The 27118-nt window shown below is 46.0% G+C and overlaps 1 protein-coding gene across 2 annotated transcripts in view; it reads right to left on the bottom strand.

Moving 5' to 3' along the window:
* The window catches only part of CFH (complement factor H), a 300746-nt gene that overhangs the window by 52495 nt on the left and 221133 nt on the right, over window positions 1-27118 (bottom strand). For both annotated transcript variants that reach the window (XM_056523538.1, XM_056523537.1), the window contains one exon: window positions 13124-13321. In XM_056523538.1, coding sequence (XP_056379513.1) covers window positions 13124-13321 — 198 coding nt within the window. The remainder of the gene's footprint in view (window positions 1-13123; window positions 13322-27118) is intronic.

Consider the following 27118-nt stretch of genomic DNA (forward strand, 5'->3'; position numbering starts at 1 on the left):
GATCAAAAAGTCCCATTGAATCAAAAATTGTACTGATAAAAACTACAGATCATGCCACAAAAAAGAGCCCACACACATCCCAGTATACGGAAACATTTAAAAAGTTATAGGGGTCAGAAGAGGACAATTTTAAATGTGCTACAAAATCAAACCTATATAAGTAGGGTATCATTTTAATCAGATGGACCTACAGAATAAAGATAACGTGTTATTTATACCAAAAAGTGCACTGCATAGAAAGGGAACAAAATGGCTTTTTTTCTTTTTGTCCCAGAAAACTTTTTTTTTGTTTCACCGTAGATTGTGGGGTAAAATAATTGATGTTATTACAAAGTAAAATTGGTGGTGGAAAAATCAAGCCCTCATATGGGTCTTTAGGCGGAAAATTGAAAGTGTTATGATTAGTCCTTAAGGGGTTAACTACATAAATAGTAAAAAAGGTTAAAAATGAAAGCCTAAAAACTAATGAGGTGGAAAATATGAATGGGGATCAGGGGCGGACTGACTGTCCAATCCGATCGGACATCGTCCGAGGGCCTGGCTGGGTAAGGGGCCCGCTGCCGCAGCTTGTAAGGATCCAGGACACTTGTCTCGGATCCCCAACAGACAGCGATGCCTTCTCCTGTATGCACGGTACATACAGTAGAAGGCGTCGCTCAGTGTGAGCGCATATGCGAGGAGACATAGAGGAGACGTAACTCCGCACCGCTGCAGCACAGTGGCCAATGACGTCACCTACACAGTGGAGGAAGACAGATGCGGGCCCCTGCTGCTGAGGAGATCGCTGCGTGGGACATAAGTTGAGCATCATTTTTTTTATTTTCAACCCGGGAGGGGGGCTGCCTGCACCTACTGGGGGGGGGGGACTCTAACTTTTCTGTTTCTGTCTACACCTACTGGGGGGGGGACTCTAACTCTGCTGTCTACACCTACTGGGGGGAACTCTAACTCTGCTGCCTGCACCTACTGGGGAGGGAGGCTCTAACTCTACTGTCTACACCTACTGGGAGGGGGACCTTGCTGCCTACACCTATTGTGGGAGAACTCTGCTGCCTACATCTACTGTGAGGGAACTCTGCTGCCTACACTCACTGTGGGGGAACTATGCAGCCTACACCCACTGTGGGAGAACTCTGCTGCCTACACCCACTATGGGGGAACTCTGCTGCCTACACCTACTATGGGGGAACTCTGCTGCCTAAATCTACTATCAGGGAACTCTGCTGCCTACACCCAATGTGAGGGAACTCTGCTGCCTACACCTAATGTGAGGGAACTCTGCTGCCTACACCTAATGTGAGGAACTATCTACTATGTTCCTGCCTAGCTAATATGGGGACAAACTACTTAAACTAATAGGAGGGGTACCTACTACCTGCATAGGGGGTTTTCATAGTGCGCCTCCCGAGACTAGATTCTGCATCCGCCACTGGGTGGAGGGGGTGCTGGCTACCTACTTGACTAACACTTTGGCTACCTAACTTTGTACCTGGATGCCTAACTACTTACCTACAAACCTGGCTGCCTAAATACGTACCTTCATATCTTGATACCTAACTACATACCTGGCTACCTAACTATGTACATACCTGTCCTTCATAAATGGCTGACTAACTACCTAGCTAGCAACCTACCTACCTACCTGGCTAGTCACCTACCTACATATCTGGCTTCCTGAGCTACCTACCTAGTTACCTATTTACCTGGCTATCTACCCTTTTACTGTGCAGGACACCAAGGAGGGCATTATTACAGTTTGTGGGCCTATGGATTGGCAGATTGTGCAGAGGAGGGGAGGACACTGGAAAAATTTAAAGTCTGACATGTTTGTCCTGCAGATGTTAAAAGATGGACATGGCGGTCTGATCCGGACAGAGAAGAAAAGGAAAGAGGACGCTGCTGATCAGAACATATGTGATTGTGAGTCCCTAGATGTAACTGTAAGCACTTATATGGTATACACATCCTGTGTTCAGCTGATATTTACCGCCATATGGTCCTGTGTATAATCACTTATATAGTATACAGATCTTGTATAGTATACCGGTTTGTGTATAGTGGTTTTATTCAGTACAGCATGGTGATATTATCCAGTTATTGTGTGGTGGTATTTGTTACTCATTGTATACTAGTATTGGTCATGGTAAATTACTTTACCTACCTTAACCCCTTAAGGATGAAGGACGTATATTTACGTCCTCCGCCGGCTACCGCGATATGCCGCGGGGTCATGCGGTGTCTCTGCGTCCTATCGGGTCGGTCCCGGCGGCTATCAATGGCAGGTACCCACCGATCGCGGTGATGCCCTGTATTAACCCTTCAGACGCGGCGATCAAAGCTGACCGCCGCATCTGAAGTGAAAGTGAAAGTAACCCGGCTGCTCACTTGGGTTGTTCGGGACCGCAGTGGTTAAATTCACTGCGTTCCGAACAGCTTACAGGGCAACGGGAGGGCCCTTACCTGCCTCCTCGGTGCCCAATCGATGAATGACTGCTCCGTGCCTGAGATCCAGGAAGGAGCAGTCAAGCGCCGATAACACTGATCACAGGCTTGTTAATACACGCCAGTGATCTGTGTAAAGGATCAGTGTGTGCAGTGTTATAGGTCCATATGGGAGCTATAACACTGCAAAAAAAAAGTAAAAAAAAAGTGTTAATAAAGGTCATTGAACCCCTTCCCTAATAAAAGTTTGAATCACCCCCCATTTCCCATAAAAAAATAAGTGTAAATAAAAATAAAAACAAACATATATGGTATTGCTGTGTGCGTAAATGTCCGAACTATAAAAATATATCGTTATTTAAACCGCACGGTCAATGGCGTACACGCAAAAAAATTCAAAAGTCCAAAAGAGCGTATTTTTGGTCACTTTTTATACCATTAAAAAATTAATAAAAAGGGATGAAAAAGTCTGATTAAAACAAAAATGAGCCCTCATACCGCCCTGTACGTGGAAAAATAAAAAAGTTATAGGGGTCAGAAGAGGTCATTTTTAAATGTATACATTTTCCTGCATGTAATTATGATTTTTTCCAGAAGTACGACAAATTCAAACCTATATAATATGTACTGCGTAGAAACGGAAGCCCCCAAAAGTTACAAAATTGCATTTTTTCTTCGATTTTGTCACACAATGATTTTTTTTCCCGTTTTGCCGTGAATTTTTGGGTAAAATGACTAATGTCACTGCAAAGTAGAATTGGCGACGCAAAAAAATAAGCCATAATATGGAGTTTTAGGTGGAAAATTGAAAGGGTTATGATTTTTAAAAGGTGAGGAGGAAAAAACAAAAATGCAAAAAACTGAAAAGCAATTCGTCATTAAGGGGTTAAAGGGGTATTCCGGGAATTTTTTTTATTGGACTTTGCTACAGGGGCTGTAAAGTTAGTGTAGTTCATAATATAGTGTCTTTATCTGTGTGTGACGGTTTTCTCACAATTCTTATTTGATTTTCATCCCAATATTTATTTTTAACAGCATACAAAATGACTGCTGTCTCGGATTTTTCCCAGCTTGCAATGCGGTCGAGACCTGACTTACTAGTCAGCTGATGATAGGGAGCCTGTCTGCTTCAATGGGTGGAGAGAGCAATCTGAAAGTAATGCAACAGCTGGAGGCACCCTGATTGAAGGCCACAGGTCTGCAGCTCATTTATGTTTCAATGGGTGGGGTAGCTGATGTGTGGGAAGGAGGAAAATGGTATCATGAGATTTGTAGGCAAAAAAGAAAACTGAAAACAGGAAATACAAGTTCACAGAAAGCTAGCCACAGTGTTCTGGTAATCTCACAGCATAGCCATTTAGCCGCAAGACAAGTGCAGATCCTTCCTAAGCATGTCCATTACTGTCTGCCAGGTACGTACTAAAATTACCTTATGCTGGATAACCCCTTTAAAGTGTTTCTTATATACAATTTAGTTTATTTTGTGTGTAGAGGTGGTGGAGGGATTTGTGACCAGCAGCAGAGCATCACAGGGGGCCCTAACTTATTTTGGTCCGGGGGCCCTGAGTGTTGTCAGTCCGCCCCTGATGGGGATCCGGAAAAAGCGAATATATTAAACACATTTTCTTCACTGTATTCACAGAGGATAATAAAATGCAAGGTAAAATACAGCAGGATACGATAAACTCCCCAGTACAGGTCACCTGTCTATCCCAGGAAGAAGTGCAGTGGCGCCTAAAAGAAATCTAAATAGACAAATCACCATGTTCAGATGGCATTCAACCCCCAGCCCTGAGTTCTAATGGGGTTAAAGGGGTACTCCGGTGGAAAACATTTTTTTTTTCCAAATCAGCTATGGGGATATGATTCTAATCTGGACAGTCATCAGACAGAAAACAAATTTACACATTTCTCTGTTTTATACAGCAGCTAATAAGTACTGTAAGGATTAAGATTTTTTTAATAGAAGTATTTCACAAATCTGTTTAACTTTCTGGCAATAGTTGATTTGAAAACATTTGTTTTGAGTTCCCATTTAAACAGATTTGTAAATTACTTCTATAAAAAAAATCTTAATCCTTCCAGTACATATCAAATGCTGTATACTACAGAGGAAGTTGAGTTGTTATTTTCTGTCTGAACACAGTGCAGGAGAGGTTTTCTATGGGGATGTGCTCCTACTCTGGATAGTTCCTGACACAGACAGAGGTGTCAGCAGAGAGCACTGTGGTCAGACTGAAAAGAACAACTCCACTGTTACGCCTAGCGCTCCGGGTCCCCGCTCCTCCCCGGAGCGCTCACGGCGTCTTTCTCCCTGCAGCTCCCCGGTCAGCGCTGACCGGGAGCGCTGCTCTGCCATGCCCGTTGGGGATGCGATTCGCACAGCGGGACGCGCCCGCTCGCGAATCGCATCCCAGGTCACTTACCCGTTCCCGTCTCCTGCGGTCATGTGCTGGCGCGCGCGGCTCCGCTCTCTAGGGCGCGCGCGCGCCAGCTCCCTGAGACTTAAAGGGCCAGTGCACCAATGATTGGTGCCTGGCCCAATTAGCTTAATTGCTTCCCACCTGTTCCCTGGCTATATCTAGTCTCCTCCCTTGCACTCCCTTGCCGGATCTTGTTGCCTTAGTGCCAGTGAAAGCGTTTTGTGTGTTTATACCCTGTGTACCAGAACTACTGCTATCTCCCCTGACTACGAACCTTGCCGCCTGCCCCCGACCTTCTGCTACGTCCGACTTTGCTTCTGCCTACTCCCTTGTACCTCGCCTATCTTCAGCAGCCAGAGAGGTGCCGTTGCTAGTGGATACGACCTGGTCACTACCGCCGCAGCAAGACCATCCCGCTTTGCGGCGGGCTCTGGTGAAAACCAGTAGTGTCTTAGAACCGGTCCACTAGCACGGTCCTCGCCATCCCTCTCTGGCACAGAGGATCCACCTCCTGCCAGCCGGCATCGTGACAGTAGATCCGGCCATGGATCCCGCTGAGGTTCCCCAGCAGTCCATCTCTGATCTCACCACGGTGGTCGCCCAGCAATCCCGACAGATCGCCCATCTATCCCACCGGCTGTCGGAAATGTCCACCATTGTGCACCAACTTCAGTCGCAACTGCAGCAGCAATCATCTCCTCCGCCACCTCCCGCACCCCTTCCGCAGCGAGTGGCCACTCCTAGCCTCCGCCTGTCCTTGCCGGACAAATTTAATGGGGACTCTAAGTTTTGCCGTGGCTTTCTTTCGCAATGTTCCTTGCACTTGGAGATGATGTCGGATCAGTTTCCTACTGAAAGGTCTAAGGTGGCTTTCGTAGTCAGCCTTCTGTCTGGAAAAGCTCTGTCATGGGCCACACCGCTCTGGGACCGCGATGACCCCGTCACTGCCTCTGTACACTCCTTCTTCTCGGAAATTCGAAGCGTCTTTGAGGAACCTGCCCGAGCCTCTTCTGCTGAGACTGCCCTGCTGAACCTGGTCCAGGGTAATTCTTCCGTTGGCGAGTACGCCATACAATTCCGTACTCTTGCTTCTGAACTATCCTGGAATAATGAGGCTCTCTGCGCGACCTTTAAAAAAGGCCTATCCAGCAACATTAAAGATGTTCTGGCCGCACGAGAGACTCCTGCTAACCTGCATGAACTCATTCATCTAGCCACTCGCATTGACATGCGTTTTTCTGAGAGGCATCAAGAGCTCCGCCAGGAAAAAGACTTAGATCTCTGGACACCTCTCCCACAGTCTCCACTGCAATCTGCGCCTAGGCCTCCCGCCGAGGAGGCCATGCAAGTGGATCGGTCTCGTCTGACCCTGGAAGAGAGGAATCGCCGTAAGGAAGAGAATCTTTGTCTATACTGTGCCAGTACTGAACATTTTTTGGTGGATTGCCCAATCCGTCCTCCACGTCTGGGAAACGCACGCTCGCACCCAGCTCTCGTGGGTGTGGCGTCTCTTGATGCCAAGTCGGCTTCTCCACGTCTCACGGTACCTGTTCGGATTTCCACTTCAGCCAGCTCTCCCCTCTCAGCCGTGGCCTGCCTGGACTCTGGAGCTTCTGGGAATTTTATTCGGGAATCCTTAGTGAATAAATTCCGCATTCCGGTGACCCGTCTTGTCAAGCCACTCCACGTTTCCGCGGTCAACGGAGCCAGGTTGGATTGTACCATACGCTTCCGCACGGAGCCCCTTCTAATGAGCATCGGATCTCATCACGAGAGGATTGAACTTTTGGTCCTCCCCAATTGCACCTCGGAAATTCTCCTTGGACTTTCCTGGCTTCAACTTCATTCCCCAACCCTGGATTGGTCCACTGGGGAGATCAAGAGTTGGGGGCCCTCTTGTTCCAAGGACTGTCTAAGACCGGTTCCCAGTAACCCTTGCCGTGACTCTGTGGTTCCCTCAGTATCCGGTCCCCCTAAGGTCATTAAGGACTCGGCCTGCCACAGGAAATGCCCCTCCCCCCCTCCCAGTTCCATCAGGCAAGCTTCTGTGTCCCCTCATGGCCCTCGTCCTGGTGTCACACTGCCCCGTGCCAGGTCTCGCCCTCTGCCCTCTCTCCCCATTCCTACTCCTGCGGTTCTGCCTGCCGTTGAGGAATCCCTCCATCCTTTCCCGGTGTCCTCATCCCAGGGGAGGCAGTTACCCGATAAAGAGAAGGGGAGACCTAAGGGGGGGGGTACTGTTACGCCTAGCGCTCCGGGTCCCCGCTCCTCCCCGGAGCGCTCACGGCGTCTTTCTCCCTGCAGCTCCCCGGTCAGCGCTGACCGGGAGCGCTGCTCTGCCATGCCCGTTGGGGATGCGATTCGCACAGCGGGACGCGCCCGCTCGCGAATCGCATCCCAGGTCACTTACCCGTTCCCGTCTCCTGCGGTCATGTGCTGGCGCGCGCGGCTCCGCTCTCTAGGGCGCGCGCGCGCCAGCTCCCTGAGACTTAAAGGGCCAGTGCACCAATGATTGGTGCCTGGCCCAATTAGCTTAATTGCTTCCCACCTGTTCCCTGGCTATATCTAGTCTCCTCCCTTGCACTCCCTTGCCGGATCTTGTTGCCTTAGTGCCAGTGAAAGCGTTTTGTGTGTTTATACCCTGTGTACCAGAACTACTGCTATCTCCCCTGACTACGAACCTTGCCGCCTGCCCCCGACCTTCTGCTACGTCCGACTTTGCTTCTGCCTACTCCCTTGTACCTCGCCTATCTTCAGCAGCCAGAGAGGTGCCGTTGCTAGTGGATACGACCTGGTCACTACCGCCGCAGCAAGACCATCCCGCTTTGCGGCGGGCTCTGGTGAAAACCAGTAGTGTCTTAGAACCGGTCCACTAGCACGGTCCTCGCCATCCCTCTCTGGCACAGAGGATCCACCTCCTGCCAGCCGGCATCGTGACATCCACTTCCTCTGTAGCATACAGCAGCTGATAAGTACTTAAGGGGTTAAAGGGTACCTATTATCAAAAAAACTTTTTATATGTTAAAGATTAATGCCTAATGAATCACTTTCTAATAGGATGTTATTATAAATTTAATTACTTTTATGTTTATTTTCAATGTAAAAAACTCACCACTACAGTGCTTACAACTTGCAATTTGGCCGCAGCACTACACATACAACTTACAATGCGGCCACAGCGCCTGAAATCTCAACAGCGCTACAATGTGAGCCCATGGAATGGTGCTGACATCTGCCCACAGTGCTACCTAAGCCAGCCTGCAGCTGACGTACCGCCTGCCGGGTCACTCCCCTTCCTCTCTCACAGACAGCAGGGAAGTGAGCAAGAAAGAAGACACTAGTAAAGGTATGAAAAGGGGTTTTAGAAAAAAAAGAGAGTAGGATTAGAGTCAGGAAGAGTCAGGGACAGGGAGGGGGCAATTAGAGACGGATGAGTTCATGATAGGTACTCTAAGATTTTTTTATATAAACAATTTACAAATCTGCTTAACTTTTTGGCACCAGTTATGAAAAAAAAATATTGTTTTCCACTTTAAGTAATGTACTAGCAAGACCCATATACCTAATATTCTAGGGTCCCATAGTGACAGGCAGTGGTGTTGCTAGGGTTGGTGTCACCCGGTGCGGTAGAAAATGGTGTCACCCCCATACCTCCCCCCAGTAAGTTTTTAGCCTGTTGGGACAGAAACCACTGTTGTAGCGCATTGTGAGAAATTCCAGTATAATAATCAGATATACCAGTTGCCACAGAATGGGAAAGTGTTAAAGAAGTTTTCACCATTTAAATATACAGCTCCCAGAATTACTTAAAGGGGTACTCCACTGGAAAACATTTACTTTTATATCAACTGGTGCCAGAAAGTTAAACAGATTTTTAAATTACTTCTATTTAAAATCTTAATACTTACAGTACTTATAAGCTGGTGTATGCTCCACAGGAAGTTGCGTAGTTCTTTCCAATCTGACCACAGTGCTATTTGCTGACACCTCTGTCCATGTCAGGAACTGTCCAGAGCAGGATAGGTTTGCTATGGAGATTTGCTCCTACTATGGACAGTTCTTGACATGGACAGAGGTGTCAGCATAGAGCACTGTGAAATTAAAAAAAGAAAATAACTTCCTGTGAATCGCTTATACAGCAGCTAATAAGTACTGGAAGGATTAAGATTTTTAAATAGAAGTAATTTACAAATCTGTTTAACTTTGTAGCACCAGTTGATTAAAAAAATGTTTTCCAGTAGAGTACCCCTTTATGCAGTGGTGAGGTTATGCTGGGAGTTGTAGTTTCACTGACCATAACTGTAGAACTGACAAGCGACTACAGCTCTGATAGGACACAGAGAGGAGAATACACAATGATATCAGTGACGTCTTCTCTATAGTCTTCCCTTATCTAATTCAGATGGTACATACCGCCTGGTAGAGCTAAAACTTCTGTCTGTAGAATGTGACGCCCAGACGTCTCCTCACTATGTCAGCGCATTCTCATCCTCTATATGAAAACAATTATTATTATAAACCTGCCAGACACTGTATCCTCTAAATATAATACTACTATACACTATACTCTTTGATTATAAACCTTCCATACACCATACCCACTGAATATAATAATACCACACACTGTACATTCTGAATATAATACCAACACATACTGTACACTCTGAATATAAATCTGCCACATACTGTACCCCTGAATAATACTATCACATACTGTACCCTCTGAATATAATACTACCATATACTGTGCCCTCTGAATATAAATCTGCCCACATACTGTACCCCTGAATATAATACTATCACATACTGTACCCCTGAATATAATACTATCACATACTGTACCCTCTGAATATAATACCAACACATACTGTACACTCTGAATATATTACTACCACCCACTGCGCCCTCTGAATATAATACTTAGAGATGAGCAAACTACAGTAAATTCAACTCGTCACAAACTTCTCGGCTCGGCAGTTGATGGCTTTTCCTGCATAAATTAGTTCAGCTTTCAGGTGCTCCCGTGGGCTGGAAAAGGTGGATATTGTCCTAGGAGAATCTTTCCTATGAATGTATCCACCTTTTCCAGCCCACCGGAGCACCTGAAGGCTGAACTAATTTACGCGGGATAAGTCATCAACTGCTGAGCCGACAAGTTCGTGACGAATCGAATTTACTGTAAGTTCGCTCATCTCTAATAATACTACCACAAACTGCGCCCTCTGAATATAATACTACCACCCACTGTGCCCTCTGAATATAACACTACCACAAACTGCGCCCTCTAAATATAATGTTGCCATACAGTGCACCCTCTGAATATAATACCACAACCGCAGTAACACCCCTCAACATCCGTTAGCTGATGTTATTACCACGGGAGGGGGGTATTGGTGGTGTTGCTAGTGGATGATCGGGGTGCTACTCCTGGGGGGGGGTGTTGCTGAAGGATGATGAGGGTGCTACTGGCCATCCCCCCTGGCAGTATCACCCCCATCATCCATCGGCAGGATCATCCTCCTGGCATGAGCACCGCCATCATCCACCATCAGGATCTGCTGATGGAGGTGCTGCTGGGGGGGGGGTAGTTGCTGGCGGATGATGAGGGTGCTACTGCCAGGGGGGGAGCATTAGGTAGGCAGCAGTTCCCCCACATTAGGTAGGTAGAAGTTTCCCCACATTAGGTAGCATCTTTTCCCCACATTAGGCAGCATAGATTCCCCACTTTTGGTACCAGTTTCCCCACATTAGGTAGGTACCAGTTACCCCACATTAGGTAGCAATTTCCCCATATTAGGTAGCACAGATTCCCCACATTAGGTAGCAGTTTCCCCACATTCGGTAGCACAGATTCCCCACATTAGCTAGCATAGACTCCCCACATTAGGTAGCATAGACTCCGCACATTAGGTATCATAGACTCCGCACATTAGGTAGCATATACTCCGCACATTAGGTAGCATAGACTCCCCACATTAGGTAGCATAGACTCCCCACATTAGGTAGCATAGACTCCCCACATTAGGCCGCAGGTTCCCTTGCAGGTTCCCCACAATGCGTCAAAGTCTCCCCACACACACACACAAAAAAAAAAAACACATACAACACAGAGAGACACACACACAAACACACACAGTCAGAGAGACACACACTCACAGACAGACACACAGTCACACAATCACACACACACAGAGTCACACACACACAGAGTCACACAAACACACAGTCACACACAGAGTCACACAAATACAGAGAGTCACACACACAGAGAGTCACACAAACACACACAGAGTCACACACACATAGAGACAGACACACACACTCACCCATCCAGCGCAGCGATCCTTCTCACCGGGCGCAATGCGAGTGACGTAACTGACGTTCCCCTTCGCGGCCATGCGGTGCGACGTCAGGCCGGCGCAGACGTGGGAGCGGAGGCCGGGCACAGTACTGGTGAAGGTGAGGGGGGGGGGCGTGATGACGGACGGGCGCACTGAAAGGGGGGGGGTTGCTAACGGACGGGCGCACCGCACACACAGCACAGGGGGTGTGTGCTGACGGATGGGAGGCCGGTCGGGCACATAGGGGGGTGTCAGTGTAGCTGGGGAGGGGGTGTGGGTGCTGCGGAGCGTCTTGGTGTCACCCCATTAGGTTGGTGTCACCCGGTGCGGGCCGCACCCCCCGCACCCGGGTTCAACACTGATAAATGTACGGTAATGCACATGGGGAGGAAAAATCCGGGACGGGGTTATATATTAAATGGGAGCACACTTGGGACGACTGACGTGGAAAAGGAAATTTAGCTGTAGTGACCAGTGTCTGGACGCTGCTGCCAAGGCAAATAAAATCAAGGGGTGTATCAATAGGGGCATAGATGCCCACGACAAGGAAATAATCCTACCGCTGTACAAATCACTAGTCAGATCATACATAGAATACTGTGTACAATACTGGGCACCAGTGTACAAGAAAGATATAGTGGAGCTGGAGAGGGTTCAAAGACGGGCAACCAGGGTAATACAGGGAATGGGAGGACTACAGTACGCAGAAAGATTATCAGAATAAGGGTTATTTAGAAAAACGATGGCTTACTGGTGACTTAATAACTATGTATAAATATATCAGGGGGCCGTACAGAGATCTCTCCCGTGATCTATTTATACCCAGGATTGTATCTATAACAAGGGGCATCCTCTTCATCTGTAGGACAGAAGGTTTCTACACCAGCACAGACGGGGGTTCTTTCCTGTAAGAGCAGTGAGACTGTGGAACTCTCTGCCAGAGGATGTGGTCATGGTGAACAAAATAAAAGTTCTAAAGAGGCATACACATGTTTCTGGAGAGTAATAACATTACAGGTTATGAATACTAGATTTATAGGGATAAGCATACAAGTGAGAAAATTGAGCAACACAGTCTATATTGACTCCCTATTGTGCCAACCACTGTGGGTAATAAAAAAAATAAAAAAAAAATTATATATGTATATATATATATATATATATATATATATATATATATATATATGGGGCTCTATATAGTATGTGAGCATATTAGGTGAACTCCTAGTGATATGAATAGAGAACAAAGAAACATGGAGTCACTTGTGGAAACATATAAAATATATCAGTTTATTGAAGTAAAAAATAGGGTCTATTAGAGACCTAAAATCAGTACATATATGGTATCAGGAGATTATCAGCATCAAACAATAGTGGGGCAAATATCATTATAAGTATAAACCGTAAATTGGCTATAAAGAGTGCATACAGAACCATATAGTAGACATAGTAAACAGTACAGGCTCAAGTAGCTATATATTGCACATGTATCCAAGAGGTAGAATAAAATGTAAACATATACAGCACAGAAAACCATCAAGGTGTAAATAATACCCACAAGAGTACAGGGATGCCCCCACTCCAACGTCCGTTTCGGCTATGCTGCCTTCTTCCAGGAGACTCCTGGAAGAAAGCAGCATAGCCCAAAACAGACGTTGGAGTGGGGGCATCCCTGTATACTTGTGGGTTTGATTTACACCTTGGTGGTTTTCTGTGCTGTATATGTTTACATATTATTTTACCTCACATCAAAGGGCGAGGAGAAAAAAAACAAACGCTAAAAAGTAAAACTGTCTGTGTGTACAAAGGGTTAATGCATACATACAGTACAAGAACCAAGTCTTTGGCAGCAGGTAATTGTCACACCACTAGAGGCAGTATTCCTCAGAGGCAGTAGTAATAAATAGGATCAATTACCTGCTTTGAAGCATTTTGGATATTCCAGTTTTCCTTGTTCACAAGTAATTTTCATCTGAGTGCCAGGAGGAGCTTCATATCCATTAAGGCACTGAAAGTCTATTTTGTCACCATGTTCACTGTAAAGCTTTGGATCAGGTCTCCACCTTAGCTTTATATTATTGTCTTTCATTTCCTTTTCCTTTGCAGTACATGGCTCTGCAACATAAATTGAAATTTGTTGCCCTATTATGTTTTTTTTTTGTATATTTAGCAGAATTTCAACCAATCATTTTCCCCGTCTGTTCCACCATTGTATCACTGTAAAATAATTAAAGGAAAACTGTGGCGTAAATTTTTCAAGTCCCTCTGTACCCGGGCTGCAAAAACATAAAAAACAAACTTTAACTCACCTTCCTGCGTCCCCCCGCATCCCCCCCCCCCCCCCACCCCGTTGCTAAGATATTGGTGTCCTGTTCCTCCGGTGCTGCTGGCCTCTGGCTTCTTAGGCTTGAAATGTCACAGTGGCCCTTACATGACAATGGGCAGTGCCCGGGCTCCTTACATGACAGGGGGCTTAGCCTATCACTGGCCGAGGTGGGACATCGCTGTGGCAGGTGAAACGTTGCCTGCACTGCCTGTGATGTTTCGAGCCTAAGAAGCCAGAGGCCAGCAGCTGTTGCTAGTGGATAAAGCAAGCTTGGAATTCCCTGAGGGAATATTCAGACTCCCTGGTGGGTGTCGAGTGAAGTATTTAAAATCCCTTAGGCCCCTTTACATGTATTCGAATCTTGCACTGTAGAAAAAGTGCTGGAAGGAAACAGATTATATAAATGATCCCATTTATTTGAATAGGACAGTTACATTCATTCATTGTAGCAATTTGAATACTGGAGGGTTGGGCACATTGCATGGGCCCTGGACAGGGGAACGCATCTTGCAGCATTTCCCCGTTTGGCTAGCACAATTGAAGAAATGCCGATGCTAAATAGTGGTGGGCGTGAACATTCGCATTTCAAATTTTTATCGCGAATATCGCAAATTCGTGAATATTGCGAATATATTTGCTATGTATAAAAAATTTCAAATATTCATTTTTTTCCGCATATGTGCATATTCGTATATTCCTTCTTTTCATTTGTGGGCCATTTAGAATGATGCAAATACACTTGTCAGAGGTTATCAACAACATCCCTAGCAACCAATAGTAAAGTTGCCCCCCCCCCCTCACTGTTTTCTTCCTCGAATACGCAAATATGCGAATATGCAAATATAACAAATACACGAAATTCGCGAATATAGGACGAATATTTGTCTATATATTCATGAAATATTGTGAATTCAAATATAATAATAATTTTATATAGCGCCTACAGATTCCGCAGCGCTTACAATTATGGGGTACAAACAAAGACAAGTATCAGACATAAAATTACACAATAACTATTCAAACAAGAGGTGATATGGGATATGTGGGGATATGTTGGGGATATGTTGGGGATATGTTGCGGCCAATTAATGACTGTTATAGGCCTGTCTGAAGAGATGTGTCTTCAGGCCACGTTTGAAACTATGGATGTTGTTGTTGAGTCTGAGGGATTGAGGGATAGCATTCCAGAGAACGAGTGAAGTCTTGAAGTTCGGATTATAGAAGATGTTAGTGTTAGATCATTAGCAGATCGGAGAGAACGTGTAGGATGGTAGACAGAGATGAGAGAGGAGATGTAGGGAGGTGCAGCATTGTGGAGAGCTTTGTGTGTGAGACTGAGGATTTTGTACTGTATTCTGGACTGAAATGGTAACCAGTGAAGTGACTGGCACAAGGAGGAGGTGTCGGTGTAGCGGCTGGAGAGGAAGATGAGTCTGGCTGCGGCATTAAGGATGGACTGGAGAGGAGAGAGTTTGGAGAAAGGAAGGCCTATTAGTAAAGAGTTACAGTAGTCGAGGCGGGAGTTTTAGCAGTTTCAGTAGTGAGAAATGGGCGGATTCTGGATGCAGGTGACAAGAACGTGAAAGGGACTGAATATGGGGAGTGAAAATATGGCCAATGCCACTCAACACTAATGCTAAACAACTGATGCCACCTGATACACTTTGTCATCAGTTGTAACATCAGCTGCGGCAAGTTTAAGTCGGATGCTGGATATAGGTGGACCTAGCCTTATACTTTACTCACAGGTTAAGCCTTAAGTCAAATTCATGAGTTAATCCACTGGGTTTACATCACCAACAGGCATTGTTACAGTTTTCTTAACCTGTTAAGGACAAAGGGCGTACCTGTATGCCCTAAATCCAGCAACATTGACTTCGGGGGGTTCAGTGAGCTAAAATGGTGTTGGAGGTTCCCCTTACCTGCCTCCAATCTAATTGATTTAGCCAAGCGAGATCAGTGAATAGCTGATCACACTGTATAATGCTATGCTGCATGTGTAAAAGTCCAAACGATTAAAATATAATGTTAAGATCCTGCACGGTAAATGGCATAAACATAAAAAAATAATGAAACACCAAAAATACAGATTTTTAATCACATCATATAACAGAATTTTTTTTAAAAAGCATTCAAGTCCCATCAAAGCAAACTACAGATCACGGTGCAAATAATTAGCCTTCATACCTCTCTGTATATGGAAAAATTTAAAAGTTATAGTTTTTTTTTTTTTAAATAGTACAATAATAATAATAAAAACTATATAAATTGGGTATCATTATAACCGCATTGACCTATACAATGAAGATAATGAACATTTTTACCAAAGAATGCACTGCTTAACCCCTTAACGACATACGATGTAAACGTACGTCCTGGTGCCCTGGTACTTAACACACCAGGACATACATTTACGTCCTATACATGACACAAGCACCAGAACGGTACTTGCATCATGCACGGCAGGCCCCGGCTGCTATCAGCAGCCAAGGACCTACCGGTAATGGCGAACATCAGCGATTGCGCTGATGTTCACCAGTAACCCCTCAGATGTATCTGCGGCAATGTAGTCATTATACCGGATGATTGGATCACCCATGGCACTAGAGATGAGCAAATCGAAGTTGACGAACCCAAATTCGTTGCGAATTTCATGAAAAATTCGATTCGCAACGAATACAAATATCGGCGCCATTCTATCGCGCGGATCGCTTCATTAAACTCCATTTTACAGCGTTCCAGGCTATTGGAGACCCAAGATGGCAGATTCACATGTGAGTACATGGGGCAGGGGATTATGGGAGGGCGGGAAACAGCGGCGGGAATGAAGGTAGGCGGGCTGATCCCGAATCACATGTGAGATGCAGCCTATCAGTGTTCACTGACCCCTGTGCTGTCACAGCCCCTATATAATCGGCGGCCATCTTGCCTCTCTTCATTTCATCTATGCACTCAGATGGAGAGGACGGGACTGCGTGTGTGTGAATAGCTCATACCACAGCCTTACACTGCAACTGCTAGTCACATCAGCATTAGGGAAAGGCAGGAGTGCAGAGTGCTTTGCTGTTACTCTGAGAAGGATCATTGATAGCTAAACCTCCTATTCACGTTATTGAGCATTGCAGCAGAGAGGGGCAGATAGCTGTCAGCTGCCTCATACAGATCTCCAAGCAGACTGAACTTTCTGAAGCATCTTATCTCCTAATTTTTCAGCCCAATTGAGTTTAATTTTATTTGCTCCACAAATCTTCTGCTGCTCAGAATTGTGTGACAGAGTGCAATTTAGGGTTTCATCCCTGGATTTTTTTTTGTGGTGCTGCACTGATGGGTCCTGCTGCTGTTCAGAAATAAGTCATATTAGTGTGGACTTTAGTGCCTTTTTTATCATTTTTCACCTGTTACTCTGTATCTCTGCTAAATTCAGTGTTATACCACACGTTATACACCTGCCGGTGTATGAAAGAAAAAAAAAAGTTTTTCCTGCGTACAAATACGCTTAACAGTGCCCTTATCATTGCAAAGGGCCTACATGCAAGCAAATAGCGTACCATATACCACCTTTTTTTTCTGTCTCTGTGCTAAATTCAGTGTTATACCACACGTTATACACCTGCCGGTGTATTAACCCCTTCAGGACCAAGCCCATTTTGATCTTGAGGACCGGAGGGTTTTTTACACATCTGACCACTGTCACTTTAAATAAACATTATTAACTCTGGAATGCTTTTAGTTATCATTCTGATTCCGAGATTGTTTTTTCGTGACATATTCTACTTTAACATAGTGGTACATTTTTGTGGTAACTTGCATCCTTTCTTAGTGAAAAATCCATAAATTTGATGAAAAATTTGAAAATTTTGCATTTTTCTAACCTTGAAGCTTTCTGCTTGTAAGGAAAATGGATATTACGAACACATTTTTTTTTTTGATTCACATATAAAATATGTCTACTTTATGTTTGCATCATAAAATTGACAAGTTTTTATTTTTGGAAGAAACCAGAGGGCTTCAAAGTTCAGCAGCAATTTTTCACAAAATTTTCAAACTCGATATTTTTCAGGGACTAGTTCAGTTTTGAAGTGGATTTGAAGGGTCTTCATATTAGAAATACCCCAAAAATGACCCATTATAAAAACTACACCCCCCCCCAGAGTATTCAAAATGACATTCATTCAGTGTTTTAACCCTTTAGGTGTTTCACAGGAATAGCAGCAAAGTGAAGGAGAAAATTCAAAATCTTAATTTTTTACACTCTCATGTTCTTGTAGACCCAATTTTTGAATTTTTGCAAGTGCTAAAAGGAGAAAATTTTTACTTGTATTTGTAGCCTAATTTCTCTCTAGTAAGCGCATACGTCATATGTCTATGTAAAGTGTTCGACGGGCGCAGTAGAGGGCTCAGAAGGGAAGGAGCGACAAGGGGATTTTGGAGACTACGTTTTTCTGAAATGGTTTTTGGGGGGCATGTTGCCTTTAGGAAGCCCCTATGGTGCCAAAACAGCAAAAAAAAAACACATGGCATACCATTTTGGAAACTAGACCCCTCGGGGAATGTAACATGGGATAAAGTGAGCCTTAATACCCCACAGGCGTTTCATGACTTTTGCAAATGTAAAAGAAATTATAATTTTAACCTAAAATGCTTGTTTTCCCCAAAATTTTACATTTTTAAAAAGGGTAATAGCAGAAGATAACCCTGAAAATTTGAAGCCCAATTTCTCCCGATTCGGAAAACACCCGATATGGGGGTGAAAAGTGCTCTGCTGGCGCACTACAGGTCTCAGAAGAGTAGTAGTCAAAATTTGGCTTTTTGGAAGCAAATTTTGCTCTGGGGGCATGTTGCATTTAGGAAGCCCCTATGGTGCCAGGACAGCAAAAAACACCTGACATGGCATACCATTTTGGAAACTAGACCCCTCGGGGAATGTAACAAGGGGTTAAGTGAACCTTTATACCCCACAGGTGTTTCACGACTTTTGCATATGTAAAAAAAATATATATTTTTCACCTAAAATGCTTGTTTTCCCAAAAATTTAACATTTAACAAAGGGTAAAAGCAGAAAATACCCCCCAAAATTTGTAAAACAATTTCTCCCGAGTACGGCGATACCCCATATGTGACCTTAAACTGTTGCCTTGAAATACGACAGGGCTCCAAAGTGAGAGCGCCATGCGCATTTGAGACCTAAATTAGGGACTTGCATAGGGGTGGACATAGAAGATTTCTATACCAGTGATTCCCAAACAGGGTGCCTCCAGCTGTTGCAAAACTCCCAGCATGCCTGGACAGTCAACGGCTGTCCGACAATACTGGGAGTTGTTGTTTTGCAACAGCTAGAGGCTCCGTTTTGGAAACAGTGGCGTACCAGACGTTTCGAACAGCTGAAGGTACACTTTTCCATAGAAAAAATGTGCCTCCAGCTGTTGCAAAACCATAAGTCCCAGCATGCCCATAAGGGAATGCTGGGAGTTGTGGTTGTCTGCCTCCTGCTGTTGCATAACTACAGCTCCCAGCATGCCCTTTTTGCAAGCTGGGAGCTGTTGCTAAGCAACAGCAGGAGGCTGTCACTCACCTCCTGAATTGTCCAGCGATCTGCGGCCATCGCCGACATGGGGGGGCATAATGACCCCCCTGGGCGATATGCCGGGATGCCTGCTGAACGATTTCAGCAGGCATCCGGCTCCGGTACCCAACCGGCTAGCGGTGGGTACCAGAATTCCCACAGGCGTATGGATACGCCCTCGGCCCTTAAGGACTTGGAATGCAGGGCATATCCATACGGCCTATGTCCTGAAGAGGTTAAAGGAAAAAAAAGTTTTTCCTGCGTACAAATATGCTTAACAGTGCGCTCATCATTGCAAAGGGCATACATGCAACCAAGTACTATTTAGTACCTGTATTTCTGTCTTGGTGCAAAATTCAGTGCTATTCCACACATTAGTATACACCGGCTGGTGTATACAACAAAAAAAAAGAGTTTTTTTCTGCGTATAAATACGCATACCAGTGCGCTCATCATTGCAAAGGGCATATATACAACAAAGGAGTGTACTATTTAGTAACTGTTATTCTGTCTAGGGCCTATATACTTTGAAAGAACAGCCGTAAGTAATCGCCTGCTGCTCTTCTATACCCTCATAAACGCACTAAGTATGTCAGGCAGGGAAGTGCCAGGACGTGCACAGAGAAGGGGCAGAGGCCTACATACGTCAGGCAGAGTTGGCAGCAGACTTGGGGCGAGTGGCAGCAGGAGTCGCAGAAATAGGCCTGAGCTCCCGTTAACACCCAGCGGTCGTGTCGTCGACCCATCTCTCCTCGTCAATTGGTTTGAACACTCATCCCCATCATCACAAGTGACATGTGACAACCCCAGTCAAGAGTCGGTGGGTTCCTCAGACACAACCCTCAGTTGGCATGGCCCGGGAGCAGTCCCCATAATCCCATTGCCTTTGTCCTATGCTGTTCCCTCTCCCAAAGAAGTATCACATGCTTTTGGTTCAGCTCCACTATTTACTGAGGACGATCCAATAGAGGACAGTCAGCAGCTAATGGGCAGCCAAGAATGTGAGGAGACATGCGTCACTTGCTCCACAAGGAGGGCAAGTAGTGATGCGGAGAGTGACGTGGGAGGCAGTGTTTCAATTGTTCAGGGTCCTGAGGCAGACACTGTTGTGGAACACGAGGAGGACATCAGTGACGTGCACACATCTTTTGATGATGATGAAGCCGATCACAATTGGGAGCCGGGTGCAGAAGCTGGGGCTTCATCATCATCAGGAGAAGAGATTTGCTCTTTGTCTATGAGGCAGCAAGGCGGTAGCACAGTTGGCAATCAGCGTGGTGGTAGCAGTAGTGGAAATTCAGGAGCCAAACGTGCCAGGGGGAGACCACCTGCTTCGCGGCAAGCTACCATTCAGGGAGGTAGTGGAACAGGGGTTCCTAGAGACTGCGGGTGGGAAAATCAGCTACTCTGCGGTGTGGTTGTTCTTCATAAAGAATCCGGAGGACCTTAGCGTAGTCACATGCAAAATCTGTCGGCAGAAAGTGAAGCGTGGCCAGGGTCCCAATCTCGGCACCACAGCCCTGCGTCAACACATGATTCGCCACCATAAAGCGGCCTTGGATAACCATGGCTCCGATGTAGTGGTCCAGCCTGCCGCATCACCCAGTGGCCATCCGCTCCCTCCGTCATCCAGCCAAGGCTCCACCACCTCAGTCGAAGGCATCATTGTGTCAAACCCTCCTTCTTGCGCTCCTGCTTCCTCCGCTCGTAGTCAGCCATTCCGCCAATAATCGATCGGCGAAGCCATGTCCAAGAGACAACAGTATGCGCCCACTCATCCAACGGCGCAAAAGATGAATGTGCTCCTGTCCAAGTTACTGGGGTTGCAGTCCCTCCCTTTCCAACTGGTGGACTCTGCAGCTTTCAGGGAATTGATGGCTTGTGCCGAGCCTAGGTGTAGAGTCCCAAGCCATCATTTCTTTGCGAAGAAGGCAGTACCAGCCCTGCATAAGTTTGTACAAGAGAAGGTGGGACAGTCCTTGAGCCTGTCGGTGTGTTCAAAAGTGCACGGCAGCGCCGACATGTGGAGCTGTAACTACGGGCAGGGACAATACATGTCTTTTACGGCCCACTGGCTAAATGTTGTTCCTGCACAGCTACAACAGAAACTTGGACAGGTAACACCGCTTCCTCCTCCACGCTCTTGCTCCCAGGCAGTTGGTCCTTTTACAGTATGCGCGTCCTCCTCCTGCTCCTCCTACCACGTGTCCTCGGCCTCCACTGCACGTCCAAATCTCGGTGGCCCTTCATCGTACCACGTGTGTAGGGCACAGCGGTGTCAAGCCGTCCTTCACATGGTTTCCCTTGGCGAACGGAGTCACACAGGGGAGGAACTGCTAAAGTTCATTAGGGAAGAAATCCGAGTATGGCTTACTCCACGAAATCTGGAAATGGGAACCATGGTGACCGACAATGGGAAGAACATTGTGGCCGCGCTGCGACAAGGAAGTGTGAACCATTCGCCCTGCATGGCACACGTGTTGAATCTGGTTGTCAAGAAGTTCATCAAGTCTTCACCCCATTTGCAAGACGTGCTGACAATGGCAAGGAAACTGTGCATGCACTTCAGCCACTCGTACACCGCCAAGCACACTTTGCTTGAGCTGCAGCGTCAGAACGGTATCCCACAACATAGTCTCATTTGTGACATTGCCACACGTTGGAATTCCACCCTCCATATGTTGGACAGACTATATGAACAAAGAAAAGCCATCACAGATGTTTTGATGATACAAGCAGATATGAGTACTCCCCTGTGTAACTTCAATGTGAACGAGTGGCAGCTCATACGTGACTCCTGCCGTTTGCTGAGGCCCTTTGAGGAAGCCACATTTTTTGTTAGTCGCTCGAATTACGCCATGAACAACGTAATTCCACTCGTACATTTACTCCAAAAAATGACTAAAAACATGGCTGGTCACGGCTATGGAGACGTTGCGCCTACATCAGAAGGCTACATTAGTCCTGTGGGGGATGAACTGAAGGAGGATAATGAGGGGCAGAGCGGAGCACAATTTACGGTGGATGAGATGGCCGGTGTTTCTGGTCATTGGACAGGAGAAGAGGACCAGGAGCAGCCAGAGGAGCTGGAGGGTTATTACGAGGGAGGCGAGACAGAGGACCCAGACACACCGTGGCAGTATGCAGTGGAGATGGAGGCAGGTAGTCCCAGTGAGTCACTGTCACAAATGGCACGATGCATGCTGAGTTGCTTGCGTAGTGACCCCCGAATTGTCAAAATTCGTCAGCGCGATGACTTCTGGATCTCCACCTTATTAGACCCTCGCTACCGGCCCAGAATGGGGGCCTTTTTTACACCCACTGAGAGGGAGGACAAACTGACCTACTTCAGGGAGCTTCTACGTAGTCGGTTGGCCGATGCCTATCGGCCACACGGTCCATCCACTCGCAGGTCTGACTCGGGGGGCCCCTCTGCGCTCACCTTCTAGTGCCACGGCTGCTGGGGAGGGGAGGGGTGGCAGGAGCAGTATCGGCTCAATCAGCAGTAGCCTGAGTCTACAGTCGCTGATGAGTAGCTTCCTTCAGCCGCATAGTGAAGCTACTCATCAGCAGCAGGTGGACATGGAGGAGGACCTGAACCAGCAGGTGGTGGCTTACCTCGACATGACCCTGCCAACAACCGTTGATGATCCGCTGGACTTCTGGGCAGCCAAACTCGATTTATGGCCGCAACTAGCGGAGTTTGCCCTGGAAAAGCTGTCCTGCCCAGCCAGTAGTGTGCCATCAGAGCGGGTGTTTAGTGCGGCCGGGGCCATAGTCCCCCCATGGCGAACTCGTCTGTCCACTAAAAATGTGGAGAGACTGACGTTTGTCAAGATGAATCGGGGATGGATCAGCCAGGATTTTCAGCCACCAATGACAGATGGGTCTGAGTAGATTGACCATGCTCCTACAACTATGGGGGACAACTATGCTCCTAATCTGGGGGACAACTAAGCTCCTAATCTGGTGGACATCTATGCTGCCTAATCTGGGGGACAATTATGCTCCTAATCTGGGGGACATCTATGCTGACTAATCTGGGGGACAAGTATGCTCCTAATCCGGGGGACATCTATGCTGCCTAATCTGTGGGACAACTATGCTCCTAATCTGGGGTACATGTACGCTGCCTAATTTGGGTGACATCTGTGCTGCCTAATCTGGGGGACAACTATGCTCCTAATATGGGGAAAACTGATGCTTCTGGCCTTGGGCCTATAATTTTTTGAAGTTTAGCAGTAGCTAAATACATGCTTAATGTCAACATTGATCTTTAAATGTAAGGGGTTATGAAACCCTCTTGGGTACTGCGAATGACTGCTCCAGACTCATTCTGTGTCTTTCACAAACTACTTGCCTCCCTGGTGCCTCAGGCCTTGGGCCTATAATTTTTTGAAGTTTAGCAGTAGCTAAATACATGCTTAATGCAAATGTAAACATTGATCTTTAAATGTAAGGGATTATGAAAACCTCTTGGGTACTGCAAATGCATGATCCAGACTCATTCTGTGTCTTTCAGGAACTACTTGCCTCCCTGGTGCCTCTGGCCTTGGGCCTTAAATTTTTGGATGTTTAGCAGTAGCTATATACATGCTTAATGCAAATTTCAACAATGATCATAAAATTTTCGGCGCTCTGACAGGGCCTTCTCCTACCCCGCCTGGGCCGATCCGAGGACCTCACTAACCAACTCACTAACTAATCCAATCGCTTATAGCGACGGGCGGTGTGTACAAAGGGCAGGGACTTAATCAACGCCAGTTTATGACCCTCACTTACTGGTAATTCCTCGATTTAAGGTAAAATAATTGCAATCCCAGATCCCTATCACGAACTGGTTTCAGCGTGCAACATGCACCTGTCCTTGAATGATAGAGACACGCTAATCCGTTCAGTGGAGCGTGGCTGCGGCCCCGGAAATCTGAGGGCATAACACACCTGGTATTGCTCGATCTCGCAATTGATCATGCAAAGGTAGGGGGTTATTAAAGCCTCTTGGGTACTGCTGAGGCCTACTCCTGACTGCTCCTGGTGTAATGTATGGGGTAATTAAACACTCTTGGGTAGTGTTTTTTTTTTTATTTACTGATAATTTTTATCGGTAATAAAATAGAATTTTCCAGCACACCGGAAATCTTGTTGCGTGTGATTTTTTAATGAAAATAAAAAAAAATAAAAAAATACGGACAGGGATTAACTCTGCTTCATCATTTTGGGTGAAAAAAGTCCTTTGGTGATCTGATCTTTTGGAGACAGATGCGCTTACACACATATTTAATTAGTTTTTGTAAAAAAAAATTCAAACATTGTGTGGTTTATTATTTTTTAGAAGAATGTCTTTGGGTGGTCCACCATCCTGCATTATAGAGTCTTGTGAACTGTTGGATATGTGCTTGTTCTTAAACAAAGGTATTTCTTTAAAACATTTCTAGATTTTTTTTGTTTTTTGGAGGGGATTGTGAAGCCCGGGTGTGTACTGGTGCATCAGCCAACTCCAGGCTGTGTCCTTCAGGCAATATATGGGTTCCTGATGCCGCAGAGGTGGGGCCTGGGTCTGGAAATTTCTCATTTTTGGATAGCGGATGCTACCTATGAGAAATCTGTCAAAAATGTCATATATTGTGTTGTTTTTTTTGGGGGGGTAACCCTTATCCAGCAATGGGTACATGGGTACATAAGGTCCCAAACGATTTTTCCGCTAACACTCAGAGTGGGGGAACAATCTGGGGGTTCAATACGGGAATCTTGTCCCTCATACACCCTAAACTTGAGAGTGTACCCGGAGGTACTCTCACAAAGTTTATTTAGCTTCACGCCATATCGTGCCCGCTTCGAGGGAATATACTGACGGAAGATGAGTCTCCCCTTAAAATGATGAGAGACTCATCTACAGAGAGCTCCCTAAGCGGTACATAGGCCTCCAAGAATTATTTTTTTACTTTTATTTTACTGTTTTACACAATTTTTTCCTACCTTTCCCCGGGGGGGTTTCTGTCCCTTCTCTATGGGGGATCGTCGGTCCTGAGGGGGCTCCAATCCTCACAGGGGGGCACCTTCGAGTAGCTTTGCCCGCTGACTGAACTCAGCTAACGGGCAGAGCTGCAAGAAGATGCAGTTAACCCCTCCCCCGCCGGCTGCTATTGGCTGGACGATCGTCCAGCCAATAGCAGCGCTCCTGGGGGGGTGACAAAATCGCCACCTCCCCATAGATACAGTGGGTGATAGGGAATGTATTGTACACCCCCGATCACCTTGTATCTTCGGGTCAGCGGGTCACACGTGACCCGTATGACCCGAATCGCGGCAGATCGTTAGTGTGAATTCACCAACGGTCTGCCGCGATCGCCGACATGGGGGGGTTTGATGACCCCCCTGGGCAATTGCGCGGGATGCCTGCTGAACTATATTAGCAGGCATCCTGGTCCGGTCCCCGCCCGGCGGGGACCGAAATTCCCACGGACGTATGGATACGCCCTGGGTCCTTAAGTACCAGGACGTCAAGGCGTATCCATACGCCCTAGGTCCTTAAGTGGTTAAAAAACATTTTTGTAAAAAAAGTGTGTTTTTTTTTTTAAAGCAATACAATAATAGAAAAGCATATAATCATGGGTGTCATTTTAATCGTATTGACTCACAGAACATGTTGGGGGGCATGCATCATTTTAGTAGTAAGTGAAGCATTTTTTACCTTTTTTGTGTGCTAGTAATGTGTAGGAGCACCAAATTTATTAAATGGTCACAGAGCATTTGTTAAATGTTGTGCAGGTCACATTTTCTGAAATGTCACTCTTCAGATATACCAAAAAGCTAAGCTAAGTCTGGACAGGTGTAAGATTTTGTCAGTTTTGCGCCTTTTTGGTGGTTTTGCGCCTTTTCACAAAAAAGGTGTAGTTCATAAAACCCGTCCATATCATGCGTATTGCCAAAATCAGTGGATTGCAACTCAAAATCTGTAGAAATGTGTAAACAAAAGTCGCAAAAAGGACACTTGCGCCAAAATAGTGCCAAATATAGACCGAAAAAAGGATAAACAATGATAAATGCCAGCCGTCATTTTTACCGTAAAGTCATTACAAAGTACAAAGCCCTCATATGGGTCTGTGGATGGAGTTATTCATTTTAGAATGCGAGAAGGAAAAAAAACGAAAATGCAAAAATAGAATTTCCTGCGTCCTTTAGGCCAAAATGGGCTGTGTCCTTAAGGGGTTAAAACCCAAACCTCCCCAAAAGGCAAAATTGCAGTTTTCTTATAAATTTCAGCCTGCAAATACACATTTTTTGGTTTCATGGTTCAGCTAATGGAAAAATGAAAGATGTAATTACAAAGTACAATTGGTCGCTCAATGAGGTAAAAAATAAATTATTTTAACCCCTTAACGACGCAGGACGTATATTTACATCCTGCGCCGGCTCCCGCGATATGAAATCGCGTGAAATCGGTGAAATCGCGGCGGTCCCGAACAGCTCGACTGAGCGGCCGGGTCACTTTCACTTTAGAAGCGGCGGTCAGCTTTGACCGCCGCTTCTAAAGGGTTAATACCGCACATCGCCGCGATCGGCGATGTGTGTTATTAGCCGCGGGTCCCGGCCACTCAGTCGAGCTGTTCGGGACCGCCGCAATTTCACCGAACAGCTTGCAGGACACCAAGAGGGCCCTTACCTGCCTCCTCGGTGTCCGATCGGCGAATGACTGCTCCGTGCCTGAGATCCAGGCAGGAGCAGTCAAGCGCCGATAACACTGATCACAGGCGTGTTAATACACGCCTGTGATCTGTGTAAAAGATCAGTGTGTGCAGTGTTATAGGTCCCTATGGGACCTATAACACTGAAAAAAAAATGTTATAAAAAAGTGTTAATAAAGGTCATTTAACCCCTTCTCTAATAAAAGTTTGAATCACCCCCCTTTTCCCATAAAAAAAATAAAACAGTGTAAAAAAATAAATAAATAAACATATGTGGTATCGCCGCGTACGTAAATGTCCGAACTATAAAAATATATCATTAATTAAACTGCACGGTC

This window comes from Hyla sarda, chromosome 6 (genome assembly GCF_029499605.1).
Source record: "Hyla sarda isolate aHylSar1 chromosome 6, aHylSar1.hap1, whole genome shotgun sequence".
Classification (NCBI taxonomy): Eukaryota; Metazoa; Chordata; class Amphibia; order Anura; family Hylidae; genus Hyla; species Hyla sarda.